Source organism: Ahaetulla prasina, chromosome 5 (genome assembly GCF_028640845.1).
Source record: "Ahaetulla prasina isolate Xishuangbanna chromosome 5, ASM2864084v1, whole genome shotgun sequence".
Lineage (NCBI taxonomy): Eukaryota > Metazoa > Chordata > Lepidosauria > Squamata > Colubridae > Ahaetulla > Ahaetulla prasina.
This window is the reverse complement of record NC_080543.1, coordinates 56231726-56250641: the sequence shown is the minus strand read 5'-3', so window position 1 is coordinate 56250641 and position 18916 is coordinate 56231726. Positions and strand designations below refer to the sequence as shown.

General features: G+C 38.9%; 1 protein-coding gene across 3 annotated transcripts in view; it reads right to left on the bottom strand.

Annotated features, from left to right (window-relative positions):
• IFNAR1 (interferon alpha and beta receptor subunit 1) overlaps positions 1-12724 on the bottom strand; it is a 28795-nt gene extending 16071 nt beyond the window's left edge. For 2 of the 3 annotated variants that reach the window (XM_058185376.1, XM_058185379.1), the window contains exons 1-3: positions 12550-12723; positions 3749-3872; positions 2801-2973 (exon numbers count right to left, since the gene is read on the bottom strand). In XM_058185376.1, coding sequence (XP_058041359.1) covers positions 2801-2973; positions 3749-3872; positions 12550-12613 — 361 coding nt within the window. In that variant the 5' untranslated portion in view covers positions 12614-12723. Of the gene's footprint in view, positions 1-2800; positions 2974-3748; positions 3873-12549 lie in introns of all 3 variants that reach the window. The other variant, XM_058185377.1, reaches the window with a different exon arrangement.
• Between the last annotated feature and the right edge of the window lie 6192 nt (positions 12725-18916).

The following is an 18916-nucleotide window of genomic DNA, read 5'->3' as shown; positions in this document are numbered from 1 at the left end:
TTCAGGGAGTCAAGGCAGGTTTGTCAGCTGTTCTAAAAATCAGGGTTATAGGAGACACCACAGCAAGAGATCTGACAGTTGTTTCTAGGACAGAAACATGTGTCAGGGCTACTTCTTCAATCAAGCTCCAGCCAGCAGTCTTTAATCAAGGGATTTACTCCCTTGCTTGGCAAGGAACTTCATTGAGTGTCTTTGTTCCATTCTTTGCTCTACTCACCAAGTCCAAGGGCTTGAAGGTTGTCCACCATTATCTGACTGCTCCAGCTGGTCCAATGGTATCTGTACTTGATCAGCCTCAAGTGATTCCTGCCTTGGGCCTCTGAGGCTGACATTCCACTGGTTCAGCTGGAGCAGTTTCTTCAGAGTCTGAGTCGGGGGGCCATGACAAAAGTAAGATGGGAGAAGAACTAGTTTGAACCCCCATAAAAACTGGAAGCTTGCTAGTTGTAAAAAAAGTGCTAATTAAATGTGTTGACAACTAACATTGTGTGGTAAGAAATATCAAAGACCAAAAAAAAAGTAGGTTCAAATTCTATTCAGACATGAAGGGTTGAGGTAGTTTGGCTTCATCCACTTCTGGGCAAGAGCTTCATTTCACCTTTAAAAGAGATGTCTTTTATCATCCCATCATTGCAGGTTTCAGTGGAAGCCTATCAGAACTACTCTTTCTGATCATAATACCATGTTCACACATCATGCTAAGCCATAGATTGTTTTAACCATGTTTTATTGAACAATATTCATAATTAGTGTTGGTCTCTTTCACAATGGATGTTAAAACAAATGTAACCCATAATGATTCTGGAAGTAATTTCACTGTGGACTTCTGATACAAAGGTCCAAAGTTTGCAGTCCAATTTCTTATCATTGTGAGACAGTGCATATATAAAAATGACAGAAGATACCTTAACACTGTATTTTTAATAAAGTCAAAGCATACAACATAACCCTGCCCCCAACTGTCTTTCAGAACAGAGCATGCACAATAGAGTCCACCACTTCATAATCTCCTTGTATGTATTTCCCATAGAAAGTTAAATGTAATCTCAAAAACCTGACAGCAGTGGTGAAATCCTCCATGGATTGCCACCGGTTTGCTGCCTGTGCATACACAGTACATGCCAAAAGCATGCTGCATGTGCAGTGCACACCAAATGCAAGCTGTGCGCACATGCACAGTGCACACCAAATGCACACTTTGTGTGGAAAAAGAAGGCTTAACAAGGTAAATAGAACAGCGAGGGGGGGAACAGCTGTGCCACGCGATTTAGATTTGCTAGAAAGCAGGATTTCCTGCTGTCTAGCAAATATAAATCGCACAGCACAGCTGATTGTTGGAAATACCGGTTTGGATGAACCGGTAGCTTTTTTTTACTACTGGTTCGACTGAACCAGTAGCTTTTATCAGTACCGGTTCGCCTGAACCGGTGCGAACCAGTAGCATTTCACCCCTGCCTGACAGGCATCTTACCCCTGTTCTATATATTACTTATTTTTATATTTAAAATATAATTGCAAACTTTAATTTGAGAGCATGAAGTACTCCAGCCTTTATTCTGTAAATTCTCTAGCATTAAAGTTAAATAACAAGAGCCAAAGCATAGATTAGCAGAGTGCACTGTGGCTGTACATTGGGAGACGTTCTTTCTGTCTCATTTTCCTCTGATGTTAGCCCAAGAAGGAAGAAATATGGATGTTTGTCACTATGCTTTAAGAAATTAAGAAAACGGCAATAGCACATTTCTTGCAGAAAGAGGTACTGTGATTTTGAATGCAGGTTAGACAGAAGAAAAGAGCCTGCTTCTTCTGTGACATTTATTATTTTTTAAATTAAAGATTAAGAGCTCTTGGGAAATGTCTGTATATCAAAGAGGAAGAGAATCTGGCATGAAAGGAAGGTGGGTAATATAAAATTATTGAAAAATGATGTTGAGTGAGTGAGTTTTCTAGCCTTAAGAGATCATGAGTGAGTAAAAAGAGAAGGGTTACCACCAGTAGTAAAAAGATAAAAAATGGGGTAGGAGAAAGGACTTGATAATCTGTCCAAAAGTAAGGTGTCTGATAAACATATAAATAATGAGTAGTTGCCAAAGAAATTTTTTTTTAATCTCCTCTATTCATTTCTCTGTCTTTCTAAGAAAGATAAAAAAAATTCATCCTCAAAGCATCTCTTGAAAATTCCGAAGTTCTACTGTATAATAGTGGAACAAGAAGAAAGGACAAGCTTCTCTAATAAATGGAAAACTCTTTAATAACTCTAATAGAAACCCATCATATGGCAAAGCCTGATCATTATGTAGCAATAGAAAGGCAGTGGTGCACATGCTTTCAACTCAGCTCAACTCCTAACAACCCCACAGAAACCATTTGTGTCTCTGATAACAGTGCGAAAGAGAATTGCTATTGCCTTGATTTTTTAAAAGATTTCTCTGTGTTTTAACCAGAAACAAAAGGAAAGAGAACATTTCAAATGCTTATAAGAAAATACGTTTTATTATGTGAAGGCCCAATGCGTATTAGAAAATTCTTTCATCAGGAACTTTGCAAAACAAAACTTCAGGAGAATGATTTGAACTTTCACACAATAAAATCTATTTTCTTACTGGCACCCTGCCGTGAGGAGGGAAGTCATGTCTGCCCTCTTCTCCAATTACTAATAAGGTCTGACACAACTTAGCTTCTAAATTCAAGCAAAATCATTAAGTTACTGTTGTTGCCTGTTGAGACAAGTAAAATAAAGATGCATATTTAATTACCAACTTTGTTTTCTAATGTGAGTAAACAAGGCAAAGATTCATACCTGCTAGATTAGGAGTAAATTCTAAAAAGGCATAAGGAGAGTGGTTTTTCAGAGTGTTCACTCTTACAGTTACATTATAAGATGCTAAATAATCTTGAATTGTTGACGAGAGATCACATTCTGTGACGATTATATTCTGACATTGAGGAACAGCTGCCCAGATTGCAGAGTGGCTGGAATAATTGCAAAAAGAAAGCGAAAGGTCTTGGACACATTTTCAAACAAAATGCTGGGAACCAGTCATTCAAACAAAAGCAAGAATGTTATTACATTTACGTTGGTCCCAGAAGGTTTGTTTATTTATTAAACTTACATGCTACCCATATCATCAACAGAGATCCTAGGTAACTTACAATCATTTAATAAAATGCCAGTATGAAATATTAAAACAATAAATAGTAAGATTAAGTTTGAATTAAAATTGACCAATAGAGAGAGAAAAGGAGCAAGATTCACATGGGGAGGAAGTGAGGTCTTGTCTTAATCCATTAAACACCTCCATACCCCTATTAGGGTCCCAGGACATTGGCAGAGCCGGGTCTTTAAGCCCTTTCAGAAGGCCAAAAGGATGGGTGTGCATCTCACCTGGGTGGGGGGAGGGGGGATGGGACAGGATGGGACAGGACACTGTATTCTGGAGGGCAGGAACCAGGGCAGAAAAGGCCCTTCTCCTGGACTCTGCCAGCTGGAATTCCTTGACCAATGGAAAATTATGGAAATATCTCCTATTGCAGCACTCTATCTTGCCCCATATATAAAAAATAAACTTTATTTTTTAAAAAACCAGATAAGCCTGCCTTGAAAGGATCAAGAACACATCTACATGTACAGTGTTGTTCATTACTATTCCTGCTTTATATGACACTTTATATGCTGCATCTGCCTAATTTTAACCGAAATAGAATTCTGTTCAAAAGTGTTGCAAAACAGGATAAAATGTATACTTGCCTGTGGTATTGTACTGAAAATGTTACATTGAGGCCACATGGATTATCCCAGTCCCATTTCAGTGTAATATTTGCATTAATAACATTGATGGTAACATTTTGTGGGTGTTCCAGACATGTTAAACCTGTGAATATTTTAGAAAAGAACATAGTAAAAGTGAAAAATGAGCAGGGTAAAATATTATGGGATTTCTGAATATAAACTGATAAAAGTCTTTGCTTATAACACACCAGACATAACTGGTTGAAAAGACAGTGTGGATAAATACTAAGGGATAGTAGAATACCACACAAATAATTGGAGAAGATCACAAAGTATCAAGATCTGAAAAATAAAACTGTAAGTTCATGGCATAAACCGGCAGTGGTGGTCCTAGTAGTTATTGGGATGATGGCTTCATACCAAAAAGCCTTAGAGCAGAAAAGCTGTGCATTGACAAAATTGCCAGCTGTCAATTACAAAAAGCCATGCTGCTTGAATCCACATATATACCTGAGAGGAGATAATTGTCAACTATTGTTTGTTATCTTTCCCACCTCAGATTCACCCAAAGTAGCCAAATCTCTACACCTATCTCCAACCCTTTAGGCCAGGGGTCCCCAGTCCCTAGTCCATGGACCAGCACCAGGCCACAGCATGCCAGAAACCGGGCTGCACAAATAAGCAAAGCCCCATCCACAGGATGCAGGTAGCACATGAAACCACGGACCAGAGGGGGCATCTCTCGACAGAAAGACGTCTCTCCATGGAACCGGTGCTTGGTGCCCAAAAGATTGGGGGCCACTGCTCTAGTAATCTTAGAAAAGGTTGGGGGCTGCTGCACCTCTGGTGATCTTAGAAAAAGATGTGTGAGGCTTATTTCATAGACAAAAGATTGGAAAAACCTCAGACCCTGACAGAGTAACTCCTTCTTGCTTGAAAAGTTGTGCTGAACAACTGGCCCCATCTTCACCTGTATCTATTAAAGATCACTGGAGATGTGCTATGTCCCTTCTTGTTTGAAACACTCTATTATCATCCCGGTTCCCAAGAAATCCTCCATCAAGGAGCTGAATGACTACAGACTGGTTGCTCTGACATCTGTAGTTATCAAGACCTTTGAGAGGTTAGTCCTGACCTGCCTGAAAATCATTATGGAACAACTGTTAGATCCTTTGCAGTCTGCCTACTGAATAAATACCGGTAGATTGGCAGATGATGCTTTAAATATGGCACTGCATGACATCTTGTAACATCTTGAATCCCCAGGGACCTATGCATGAGTCTTTTTCGTAGACTTCAGCTTGGCATTCAATATCATCATTCCAGAAATTCTTCACTCCAAACTGATTCAGCTAACTGTACCAGTCCATACTTTTAGGTGATTAGCTTTTTGACAGATACGAAGCAACAGGTGAAGCTAGGGAAAATCACATTAAGCACCTGGTTGATTAACACAGGTGTCCTGCAGGCTAAGTGTTCTCCCCACTGCTCCTCTTTCTCTACACCAATGATTCCATCCCAAAAGAACTCTCTGTTAAAGTACTGAAGTTTGCAGATGATACAACAATCATTGGTCTCATTTGAGCTGGTGATGAATCTGCATATAGAAAAGAAGTTGAACAACTGGCCCTGTGGTACAGCTGGAACAATCTGGAGCTGAACATGATTAAAACTGTAAAGATGAGTGTGGATTTTAGGAAGACTACCACTTACTATATTTGATAGCATAGTACCAGAAATAGAAGCATTATTGGGTTCTATAATCTTCTAGAATTTGAAATAGACACCTAAGATTAGAACTATCATTACAAAAACGCAACTAAGAATGTTCTTCCTTTGTCAATTTAGGAAGTTCAGACTGCCCCAGGAGCTGTTGATAGTTCTATAGAGGAATTATTGAGCCTGTCATTTATACTTCATTAATTGTCTGGTTTGGTATAGCAACCATATTTTTTGGATTATAAGACACTCCAGACAGGCTTCCGGTTTGGCTCTGCTTCGTTGATGGCAGTTTTTTTTAGACTGTTAACCCCGTAGTCTGTAGAGCTGCCAGGACACTGTAAATCAGCTGTCCGGCAGCTTGTAAATCTCCCCCTTGGGCAAAGAGGGAGAGATGAGCATTCAGGCTGAAGTTGAGCCACCCAGAGAAGCCCCAGAAAAGTTTCTGGAGGCTTGAGGGAAGTGCTCCTTCCAAAGCCTGGAAAAAAGCTCCAGACTCGGAGGGTATCTGCCTTTTGGCAGGAAAAAAACGTAGTGTCCAATCTCCGCGGCAGAAATTGATTTGTGATGGATTGTAACGCGGACAGAGCAAAAACTGGAATTCTAGCATTTGTTTGTAAGAAGACTGCAAGCCCCTAATAGAGGATACATTTGTTGCGAAGATAGGAGAGAAGAATGCAAATGGCGTTTTGTGGAATGCAAGCAATGGCGATTTGTGTATTGGAAATGAAAGTTAAGGAAATGCTTATTAACAGCTAGTGTGGAACTAGGAGATATACAAGAAGATACTGATTAAATGGAAGAAATGAGAATTTTATGATTTATATTTTTTCTTCTTCTTTGGGATTATAGTGATTTAGAAGAAAGTTTTTTGAATCTTTCCTTTTTAACCTCTTTTTGTCCTCTGTTACTGGGTAGATTATATATTTTTAAAAATGGCTTTTAAGCAAAGAGTACCAAAAGCCACTAAAAACTTTGAAATTTCTTCAGTTCAGATACGAAAATTAAAAGAAGAAATTAAAGAAGAATTAAGAAATTTTTTACAGGAGTTTCTGGAGACTCGTTTTTCAGAAATAGATCAAAAATTTGATGAAATAGAGAAAGAGATATTGGATTTTAAGGAAGTGGTGGAAGAGCAGAAGCGGGAAATGAAAATGGTAAAGGATGCAATTTCGCAAATATTAAGGTCTTGTATTCAGATGGAGGATAGTTTTGAAGAAGTTAATAAAGCTAATTTAGAGTTGCAAAGGAAAATAGAGGAAATTCAAAAGAATCAAAACAATTGGAACTTAGATAATAGGATGGAAGATATGCAGACAAAGGTAGATAGGGCAGATGAAGAAAGAGTAATATTACAATATAGATTAATGGAATATGCTATAAGGGTGAGGGGGTTGAGGGAAAGTAGGAAGGAAAATTTAAAAGAGATTTTTATGCAAGCTTTTGCTCAGATAAAGGGTGTGGAGCCAGAAGACTTTGAGATTAATATTGAAAGAATTTACCGTGTTAATTCTTGGTGGGCAAGACAAAATAGATTACCGAGGGATGTGGTTATTTATTTTACAACTAAAAAGGTTAGGTATGAAATCTTGCAAGCCTTTTATAAAAATAAATTTCAAATATTGGGACAAGTTATAAAAATGATGAAGGAAATTCCTCCTAAAATGTTAAGAAAGAGAAGAGAATTTGCTTTTTTAGTGGATGAGTTTAAGAAACATCAGATATATTTTAGATGGGAAGTTCCAATGGGTTTGTCAGTGAATTTTAGAGGTAGAAAGTATTTTCTTAGTACAGTTATGAAAGCAAGACATTTCTATATTAATGTTTTAAAGAGTGGGAATCCTTTGTTGTTAGATGCTAAGTTAACTGGTTTGGCGATGATGGAAAATAGAATAGGAGAGGGGGGGAATGTTTAAGATGTGAATATGATGATTATGGTTAATTTCTAGAATTGATTTGTTTAGGATATAAATTATAGGATTTTTGTTATTTGTTATTTGTAAGGTATAAACCTATGGGATGATATTATTTAATTGTGAAGGATGGAAAGTAAAATTTATGAATTTAGATAATGTGGATGTAATGATGTTAATTGTTTACTGTTATATTGTGGATGTAACTTAAATGATTATTCGTTTTAATTGATACATTATAGACAGTAAAAGTTATGAAGTTAAGTTGGAAATATTGTATGAGAGACTTTATTCGTAATGATATTTGACTAATGGAGTAATATTGGAAGATTGGACAATAAATGTTATGACAATTGAAGAAATATATAAGTGATGAAAATTTGAGCTCGAGAAGATGGACTGTAATTTAAGAAATGGACTTATGAAATTTGAAGGAATATATAAGTGGAGAAAATTTGAATTTGAGAAGATGGACTAATTTTAAAAATGGACTGTAAGAAGAAGTAATATGTGAAGGGAAGATTGTATTGGTATTGTTCTTTTTCTTTTTTCTTTTTTCTTATTCTTTCTTATCTCTTTATTCTTATTGTGAGGGGATTTAAAGTTTTAGAGAGGGGTGGGAGTTTATATATATTTTGTGTACTTTAGCTTGTGATTGTTGGTCATAATACCTGGTATTTGCTCTGGAAAGTCCAGAGGGGAAGGGGAGGAGTGGAGAAGGAGGAGGAGGAGGAGAAGGAGGGAAATGATACATGGATTGGTTATTAATGTACAGTAATGATTGAAGATATGAAATAAAAATTTGAAATGATATTGGGGCTGCCCGACTGCTATTTCAGAAAGAAAGGGAGAGAGGAGTAGAAGGAGGGAAGAAAGTAGGTAGGAAAGAGTTGAGAAGGAGGAGGGGAATAAGAAGGTTAGAAAGGGTGGAAGAAGGGAGGAGTGGAGAAGGAGGAGAGGAAGTAGTAAAGCGAAGGAGATGAAGGAGGGGAAAGTAGTAGAGGGTAGAGAGAGGTGGTGAAGAAAGGAAGTGGCAGTCGGGCAGGCCCGAATCAGCAATAAATAAAAATTAATGATTCATGATGGACAACAGACTGTACATAAATATGATGTTGGAAAATGGAAATAAAAAAAATTAAAAAAAAGACACTCCAGACTATAAAACACACCTAGCTTTTGGGGAGGAAAACAAGAAAAAAAAATCTGCCCTGCCACCTAGCAATTTGCCTCCTTGCAGCAAACAGCCTGGTCAGCTTCAGAGCAGCCTGATTTAGCACAAGCAGCTGATTGGTGATTGGATCTGCCTCCTGGAATACCACTGATCAGCTGTTTCAGGCTGTGGGGATCGTAACCACCCATTGTCACTGCCACCTATCGCTGCCTCTGTGCGCCCCATTTTTGGCCTCTGTGTATCCCGTTTTTGGCCCATTCCAGGCAGTGGGGATAGACAGTGGCGGCGGTGATCCCCGCCACCTGGAATGGGCCAAGAACTGGATGTGCGGAGGCTGAAAATGGGACGGGCGAAGGCTGAAAGCAGGATGCGCGGAGTCCAAAAATGGAGCATGCAGAGGCAGCAATAGATGGCAGCAGTGATGGGTGGCAACAGTGCTGATGGGTGGCGGCAATCCTGCAGCCTGGAACAGTTGATTGGTGGTATTGCGGGAGGTTGATCCAACCGCCAATCAGCTGCTCGTGCTAAATCAGGCTGTGCTGAAGCTGACCAGGCAGTTTGCTGCAAGGAGGCAAATTGCTGGGAGGCAGAGGACAAAGGGTGGGGGCTGTTGGGTGGGCAGGCTTCGGCAACATTCACTCTGTAAGACGCACAGATATTTCTACCCACTTTTTTGGTGGGGGGGAAGTGTGTCTTTTAGTCTCAAAAATACAGTAAATAGAACAGGTACAGCCTCCAATAGATAGAATTTCAGAAAGAACAATTGCAACCAGCCTGTCTGCCATTGAAGACTTGTATATTGTGCAGGTCAGAAAGAAGGCTGAGAAAGAATCTACAAATCCCTCACAATATAAATTGCTTCAACTCCTCCCCTCAGGACACTGCTATTATATGCCAAAACAACTAGACACAGGGATAGTTTTTCCCCTCATGCCATCACTCTGTTGAATACCTAATTCTCACAGTATTGTTCTATGTCTAATTATATTTACCCATATTATGTGGCTATATTATTATTTTTATCCTTTTCACCTTTTCTATTACCCCAGTTGATTCATTGATTCATTTAACAAATGCAGTAAAAATGTAAAAAATCAATCTGACTCATTTTATGACAATTTTGATTTACAATCCTAATGGTACAGCCTCTATTAAATCGTACCTCAAGGACTACCTGTATATAATAATGATAATTCAAAATTCACCAATGATGGCTTTGTATCTATAACCCACTAAGCTATTTCCTGTTGATGATTTTCTGATTTTTTTTTTACATGTGATGGGAAATTCCAGTCATTGTTGAAAACAGTGAAGGCAAAGTAGAGAGAAAGCAATAAGCCAAGGGCCTCTGATTTAGTCATTTAACTATTATGCAACTCCAATCCATGGGACTATGAGGAACCTAAGCAGTCAGCACACAGGGTTATAAAGAATAGAATAGAATAGAATAGAATAGAATAGAATAGAATAGAATAGAATAGAATAGAATAGAATAGAATAGAATAGAATAGAATAGAATAGAATTTATTGGCCAAGTGTGATTGGACATACAAGGAATTTGTCTTGGTGCATATGCTCTCAGTGTAACACAAATGATGGTCATAGGGTACAATAGAAAAAAGTCATAGAAACAAAACCTCAATGTTCACTTCAGTGCATTTATTCTCTCAAAGTAGCATCATGGTGCTCTGAAAGGATCTACACATTTGGATTACATTCTTAATTTAGTTATTCTTATTAATGCTAATTCATGGCTAACACAAGAAGCATGGAATGTAGCAATAGCAAGATAGCAAAATCATAATGTTTGCTGAAAAGGAAGTTACAAGTTAAGCAAATCCTTGAAGCAATTTTAGACTGAACCATAGCCAAATGAAGTACTACAGGAAAATTGCAACAGAGCTCGTGTTAAGTCACAGAATTCTATTATTGATGTGCGACAGCAAAAGACAGACAGAAGTTGCCTTTGCAATGGCCTAGAAACAGATATAGGACCATGTGATGTGTTGCCACCCTCAAGAAATTGTCTAAAAAACAACCTAAAAAACAGACTTGGTCACCCTAACTTTTGAAATCAGTTGGTCACCAGGATTTTGGAACTGACTGTCTCCTTGAAAGATGGTCAATGTGGCAGAAAACTTTGTAGATACAGTTAATCCTCAATTTATGACCAAAATTGAGCCCCAAATGTTCATTGCTAAGCAAGACAGTTAAGTGAGTTTTGCCCCCAATTTACAACCTTTCTTGCTATAAATCCTTTTGTGAATCACTGCAGTTATTAAGTTAATAACATGATTGTTAATGAATCTAAGCTTCCCCATTGCTTGTCAGAAGATTGCAAAGGGTGATCTCCAACAGACTGGGACACTACAACGATCATAAATATAGACCGGTTTGCAAGCATCTGAATTTTGATCACGTGACCATGGGGATGCAGCAATGGTTGCAAGTGTGAAAAACAGACATAAGTCATTTTTTTCAGTGCTGTTTGTAACTTTGAACTGCCACCAAATGAATGGTTGTAAGTGGAGAACTACTTGTATGGAAGTAGAGAGCGAGTAAAAGAAAGTAAATACTGGAGTCTCCAAAGATAAAAAGAATCCACTGACGTTTATTCTTATTGCCTTAAACTTTTAAGAGTAGGGATTGAAAACAGAAACAGACTTGGAGCCTCAGCAGTCCAAACTAAAATTTAAAGCAATGTTCAAACTAAAATTTAATGCAATGTCTAACCAAGGAGATAAACTGATCTGGCAGCAGCACTTTGAGCATAGCCAGATGGGGAATTCTGGGAGCTGAAGTCCACAACTCTTAAAATTGTCAAAGTTGGACACCTTGCTCTAGAGCATGGGTCTCCAACCTTGGCAACTTTAAGCCTGGCGGATTTCAACTCCCAGAATTCCTGGTTTTTTCAACTCCCAGAATTCCCAGAAATTCTGGGAATTGAAGTCCGCAGGCTTAAAGTTGCCAAGATTGGAGACCCATAGACTTTCCAATATGAAGGACCAGCCTTTTTCTCTGCTTGGGCAGGGTACTAATTCCCAGCCAGGTAACACAAAAGTGGGGAGGGGGAGTTTGTTTATGTGGCCTGATAAAGGTTATCTGCTGTCTATGAAGCCTCTTCTTCATCCTCCTCTGGGATCTGCTGTCTCCCTCAACCTTCTGCTCCAATCCTGCCCCCTTTGCACTTGCTCCTTCAGATAAGCCTTTATGCTTAACAAGTGCTGATACTCCGATGGTGTGGTTTATTCATGGGGTGGGCAGGCTGGTATTTTTTCTCACTACAGTGAGATAAAGGACAAGGGGGGGGGTACGGTTGAAAAGGGCCATTATTTCTTCGTGGCCTTTCCCCCCCCCCATCTCCTTTTCTTTTCAAAACACACTCCGTTCCGTTGAGCTCAGTTCTTCGGTACGTTAGCTGGTCAACACGCTGTTTCTCAAAGGCTGGGCAAGGAAACGACCGCTCTCGTTCCGGAATGTCCCTCTTCTTATCCCAAGAGACGAGACTGTTATCTCCGATAAAGCGGAAGCGCTATCAACTTTGCCTCAGGGTCACTATTAATCGTTTCATAGTTCCCAGCACCAATCTCTTTCCACTTATGACTGTATGACCATAACTTGTTGCTGGCAATCCTTATGATTTATATTGATATATTGATCATCAATTGTGTTGTAAATGTTGTACCTTGATGAACGTATCTTTTCTTTTATGTACACTGAGAGCATATGCACCAAGACAAATTCCTTGTGTGTCCAATCACACTTGGCCAATAAAATTCTATTCTATTCTATTCTATTCTATTCTATTCTATTCTATTCTATTCTATTCTATTCTATTCTATTCTTTGTCTCCCCGGGGCTGACGGCCGAGCCCAGAATAAGAGACACTCATCCCTGCTGCTGTCCACCTTCGATTCGGAACATAACATCCCAAAGGGCCACCAAATCCCATCTCTTTGCGAGCCGGCATTGAAAGCAGATCAGAAAGAGAGGGAGAGGGAGATGAACCAACTTACCCGTGCTCTTCGACCCCATTCCCAGCACGGCTGCCGCCACAAGCCATAGGCGCGCCCGTTCCATGCCTCGTCCCACCTAAGAGCTCTTCCGAAGCGATACGAGCAGCCATTGACTAGCGCCCGTAACTTCGGGCTGCTCTTGTGGCCTTGCCCAAAAGCGTCACGTCACATGACCAGACGGGCTGCAAAGCTAGGATGTGCCCAGCACCCTCTCAAGGAAGCCTTTATTCACATATAGATGATGGAAAGTAGAGAGGAGCGCGCTTCTCTTATTCTCTTTCACGAGCGTTTTCCTTTTACTGTTGCGGGAGGTTAAATAAAAGCCTTGAGCGTTTGACAGGAACGTAAACGAACATTGAACTGAATGTTAGGCTGCGCCTTGAGCTAAAATCCTTTGGCCGCTTTGGAAATTCGAAAGAGCTACTCTTCTGAACAGATGCAACTGAGGGGAAACTCACTTTCTTAGACAGTGCAATGTACAAATAACATTGGGCTATCGTGGTGTATCTTTCTTACAAACACTGCTGCTTTCAACAAGGAATGGAGGGCACTGGACTGGAAGACGGTCTGATTGTAGTATTTCTCAGCCTCATAAGTATTTTTCTGAATAAAAGGGGGTGGGGCTTCATCCTGTTAAGTTAAAGGCCGATCTTTGGAAACAATTATAGAAAGCAGAATGTGAACGTCTTACTCTTTCCGAGATGGAGAAGCTGGCAATACATTTGGACCTTCTTTTATTAGGGCAGGTGTCAAAATGGAATGGGCCAGATAGAATAAAAACACGTTTCGAACAAATACATTAGATGTTTGAATGGTTAAAAATCCAGTCTCTGTGGGGTCTTTGGTGCTCTCACTGATGATGCTAGCACTGATGATGTTACCTAGTTTGGTAATGAAATGTCTGCAAGAAAACCACCAAGCTGAGAGACTACAAGGACCCCACAATTCAGTCTTGAACCTCAAATATTCTCTTCTATCAATCTAGACCAGGGATGTTAAACTCGGTTTCATTGAGGGCCACATCAGGGTTGTGTTTGACCTCGGAGGACTGGGGATCAGGGATCAGGGGCATGGCTGGGATGGGATGGGATGGGCGTGGCCAGGGTGGGTATGACACAGGACTCATGTCGGGAGCATCTATGGTGGACAAGTACTAAGGCAGGACTTCCCTGAGACCCTCCCTCACTCTCACTATAATCTCCTTCCTTCCTTCCTTCCTTCCCTTTTTCCTTCCCTCTTCATTCTTCTTTCTTCTTCCTTCCCCTTTCCTTATTTTTCCTTCCTTGCTCTCTTTCCATCTTCTCTTCTCTTCTTTTTCTTTGTCTTTCCTCTTTCCCTTTTTCCTTTCCTGTATAGTACTTTTAGTATTATGCTTTTATAAATTCCTAACTTTCTCGAACCATTAGAAGCAAATAGAATACTTCCAAATGCTAAATCCAGAGATCTAATTAAATCAGCCCCATTCATACTACTCATTTACTGATAAGCAGGGTGGCAGGAGTTCTTCCTCTTTTGGCACCTCTTGCTGCCTTGGAGCTTCTGTAAAGCATTGATCAAATTTTGACAAATAGTATAACTGCTGCTCTATATGCAAAAACTCACCTGCTGTTCATCCCCATATAAGTTAAGACTAACTGGGGCATGTTTCTACTGTACTAGCTGGAGGTGTTTGCTGCGAAAGCTATTAATTCCTCTTCTTAAATAATCCTGTTCACAGTAAATAAGTGTAGGATATGAGAAAATTTTTAAAAAAATGGTTATAAATGCATATAAGCGGAGATACAATTTTGCTTAGGCAGGGGATTGGACTGGATGACCTGTAGGGTCCCTTCTAGTTCTGTTACTCTGTTAAATTTGTTAGACATTATTCTGCTTTAAGATTCTGGAGAAAAGACATGCTGAAAATGTAACAACGTTGTGTTAGAATAAAACTTCTTTGTTTGAGGCCAGTTAGAAAGAGGCCCAGCTAAAGGGAAATTCCTTAATGCCAAGGCAGTAAAGATACGGAAGAGCCATGCTTGCAAAATATTTTATGGGTAGGTGTTGATGAACATGAAATTAGAGAAAGAGATGATGTTGTCTCTGAAGGCGCCCTGGATTAGCTCGGTCACTGGGTCCAATGTAGGAGGGGCATGTGGGGGACGTAGTGATAGGGAACTATAAAATTTAATGCTTTTGAAATTTCAGGTGTGGCTTCCTGGCTCAAACTCCTTGTTGAGATCTGCTGGGATATTACTGTATTTTGCAAAATTGTTTTTATTATTTTCTTTTAATAAAGTCTGTTTTCATTGACCCATGCTTGTTGGTTGAATTCATTTCCAACATAAGGAACTTTCATCTGGTGCCAACTGATGCAAACTTCAGCTTGGCAGCTGAGAATGAAAGCTGATAAATAACTTAGATTAGAAAAAAATTTATCTGCGCAGAACCTGCCAATGTGACGTGAGGCACACAACACTCCAGAGATTCAGAATCTACTTGAATAGCTGACACCCAAAACTCCAGCAGCTCTACCAATAATGCTACAACAGCAAAAAATCCAACTGTATTGGCAGGTCTGAAAGCCACACAACATGGACTTTGTAGTTTTGTTGTACTTGATAAATCGCATGAGTTTTCTTGTATTTTAATTTGATTTATTTTTCTCTCTTTTAAATGTAATATTAATAGTTTATCAAACCTTGCAGGCTGGAATGTAGAAAGCTTTTTACCTTTTACTGCAGGTGGATTGATTGATATTTTGTAACACTCCTCAACTGCAAGATAAACTATCTTTGCTCTCCAGGTGAGGCTAGGATAGTAATATGTTGTCTTAAAAGGATGCCTGTAGTTGTCTTCTGATAAGATAGGGAACTCTTTAGTGTTGATTGTTATCTGGTTTGTCTCTCTGTGGATTCTAAGTAACCTTATGATATTTTTCCTCATTAACATCCTACGCTAAATTCTACACCCACAAATTCCTTGAAGCTGATTTGAATGAAAATGCTTAGGGTTATGGGGTGTAAATAGGTAACATGTTTGACTTCCTATGCAAAGATGGGGATGTGTCTATCCTATCAACTTTCCTTTTGTATTTTCCTTTGATGTGTTAACTATAAAAGAGAATGCAAGTTGATACCTGGGGTTTGCATGAGAGGATCCGCTTTTTTCAGAATGTTCTGAATAAATAGTAATTAAATAATCTTCCTGTCCCAGATTGCATAATTTGGGATCTGGCATGCTGGGGCGTGAACCTAGGGCCAGATTTGGCCATCCGTTCTTACTATGCAAACATAGCTGATGCTTTAAACTTTGTCATGCCTCTTTGAGAAATTTTCTTGAATCAAAACATTGAGGACTTTTATGTTTCTCAAAGACAACACATTATTTTGGGGAGAAACTGAAGGGTGGACAGTTAGAAACTGATGGGGCAAATAGAACTCAAATAAAGGCAGAGTTGATTGCATAGCAACCAACCCTTTAGTAATAAAATCACTTCGTTGAAGGAAGCTCCCCTTCCAGAAGGAAGATACAAACTAATCAAATTGCCCTTCTTATAGGCAATCTCCACTATAACTGGATTTGTTGGATTAACTTCCCTAAACTATTACATTGCAAAAGTAATTCTTAGATATTCATATTACCATATCATTTGGCTCCTAAATGCTAATTGGCATATGATTTTTTATAAGAGATTAGTTACTTTTCATCAGTTTCATATGCCAAGAAAATGTCTCCAGATATGAAGGTTGGCTAGGTATCAAATATACAGCTTCTGTCAACTTGTGGGAAACATATCCTAGGCAGCTGGAAAGTACCTTAGCCCAATATCTTCTTTTTTAAGAATGGAACAAAAAATGAAAACAGAGAATACCAATCTCCATTCAGTATCCATTGGCCTAAGAAAGGGTTAACTCTTCCAGAAACTCCCTAAATAGGAAGGGGAATTTAGACTTAGAAAAGAACATGGAAGTGTCTTTTAAAATTTACAGGAATTTCAAGCCAATGCTATAGGAATGACAACTGTTGCCTTTATACAATTGGAGCAAGAGAATTCCTAATCTGTGGGACAGGAAGGAGTCGTTATAATTTCTTTTTCTGAAGAGAAATGATGCCCTCATTGGAATCCTCAGGAGAATTTTGATCCATAAGCCTATGATATCTCTAATGGGAAGAATAAAATATCATTAAGAAGGGAGACTGTTAACTTGCCTATTACTTTCACCCAGTCCCCTGGCCCCAGTTTTTAACTCGGGGGCATTTATAATTATGGACCATTCATAATTGAATTCATAATAGTAAATGCCAATACTGCTCCTTCAGAGAACAATTTATTGTGTGTACCAGTTAGAAGGAAGAGGCCTCCTTGCCTCCCAATATTCAGCAGAAATAGATACTCTTCCAGAGATGAATGGCAAACTAACATGGCTTTGTGTCTTTGGAGCCGACAAGTGTAGTGGAAAGTGTAGTGGTAAAGGAATCAACCTTCTGAATTATTTTCCTGAAAAACGGCTTCATATTGCCCAGGGCTCTTTACAGATGCTCTCTGGGACAGGGCCTTAATGGTCTACAGCAGGCTTTAGAGTCCTGGGAGCTGGCAGAAACAGCTTCGTCCAAGCTGTGGTCAGAGCCTTTCATAAGGAGACTGGGTGTGCCCATCTTTCCTCTTAACCACTTTTATTTGAAATGGCTTATAAATCACTTTTCGGATATTAAGAACTTTCAGAAGGACATTTCCTTACACCAGATGGTTTTCCTATAATCCACAACAAAAGATTTATGTAAGTTTAAAACTTCATAACTTTTTAAAATTTGGAAATAAGCAGCAAAAGAGTTAGACCAGTGGTTACCAATGTGGGGCCCACGCTCCACAGGAGGGCAATTTGATTTTTAATGGGGGCAATTTGGAACCTTGTTTAAATCAAATTAGGTTTAAACAACCTTTTAGGCTTCCTCTGCGTGAATAGGTGTTCACTTTTTGAATAGTAAGAATTATATGTCACGGAGCGGGGTGGGGGGGGGAGAGGAGGATTCAGGATTTTAGAGATGCTTAGGTGGGGCATGGCCAAAAAAAGTTTGGGAACCACTGGATTAGAAAGTTGATTTTGAAAAGATTTTAAGTAGGCTAAGGGGCCAGATTGCTCGGACACAAAACAAGTTATAAGCAAGTTTTTATATAAACAATATAAAAATATTATATTAATATATTATAAAATATTATATAAAAATATAAAATATATAAGCAAGTTTTTGTTTGTTTAAAATCCTATTAAAGTGCATGAAGTTCTGAGTTTAAAAAATCTCACTTTTAGGAAATATTCTGGATGACAGAAAAACATGATGAGAGGACACCTTGAAGGATAATTATTACAGGCAATCAGAAAAAAATTAAACTTTATAATTAAACAATTGGCACTAATAGAGAATGGAGAAAAATATTTTAACTCACAAGAATTTAAAGATATTTGGCAACAAGACACCCAGCACTTACTCTTTAGACTTTTTGATTAATAAAAGTGGCTTAGGGCCAGGGTACTTATGGGACCGCCTACTGCTACCGAATGCCTCCCACCGACCCGTACGCTCGCACAGAGAGGGACTTCTCAGGGTGCCGTCCGCCAAGCAATGCCGGTTGGCGGCCCCCAGGGGGAGGGCCTTCTCTGTGGGGCTCCCACCCTCTGGAATGAACTTCCCCCTGGACTTCGTCAACTGCCTGACCTTCGGACCTTCCGCCGCGAGCTGAAAACTTATCTGTTTATGCGCGCAGGACTGGCATAGGAATTTTAAATAGTTTTTAATATTTGATACAAATTTTATGGGGTTTTTATGGTTAAATGTTTTAATCTGGCCTATATTTAATAAGTTTTTTAACTATGGTTTTACTTGTACATTATTGCTGTTTTATCTAGGCTGTGAACCGCCCTGAGTCCTTCGGGAGAAGGGCGGTATAAAAATCCAATAAATAAATAAATAAATAAATAAATAAAAGTGGACAAAAGAAGAGATAGAAGATATAACTTGAAAACCAGGCTTTTGGAATATGGATTCAAAACTACAGGATCTAAAAATGATATTAACAGAGTTGTTATACCATATCAACAAATGAAACTGGTTATTGTTTCTTTATTGTTATTGTTAGTTAAAATAGATACACAAATAATAAACCAGAAGAATGACATGGATACATGGATCTTAAACTCAATAATGTGACTCTGGAATTTTTTTTACTTTGAATTTACAAAGGAAGTGACTTATACCTATGAAGGCATTCTTGAAAAAAGCAAAAAAATAGAAGTAATAAGTTTTTGAGATATTACCTAAAACAAATAAGCAAGACCTTTAAAACTAAAATGAAGGCTTACAAAGTGGGCCTATTTGATCAAAATTA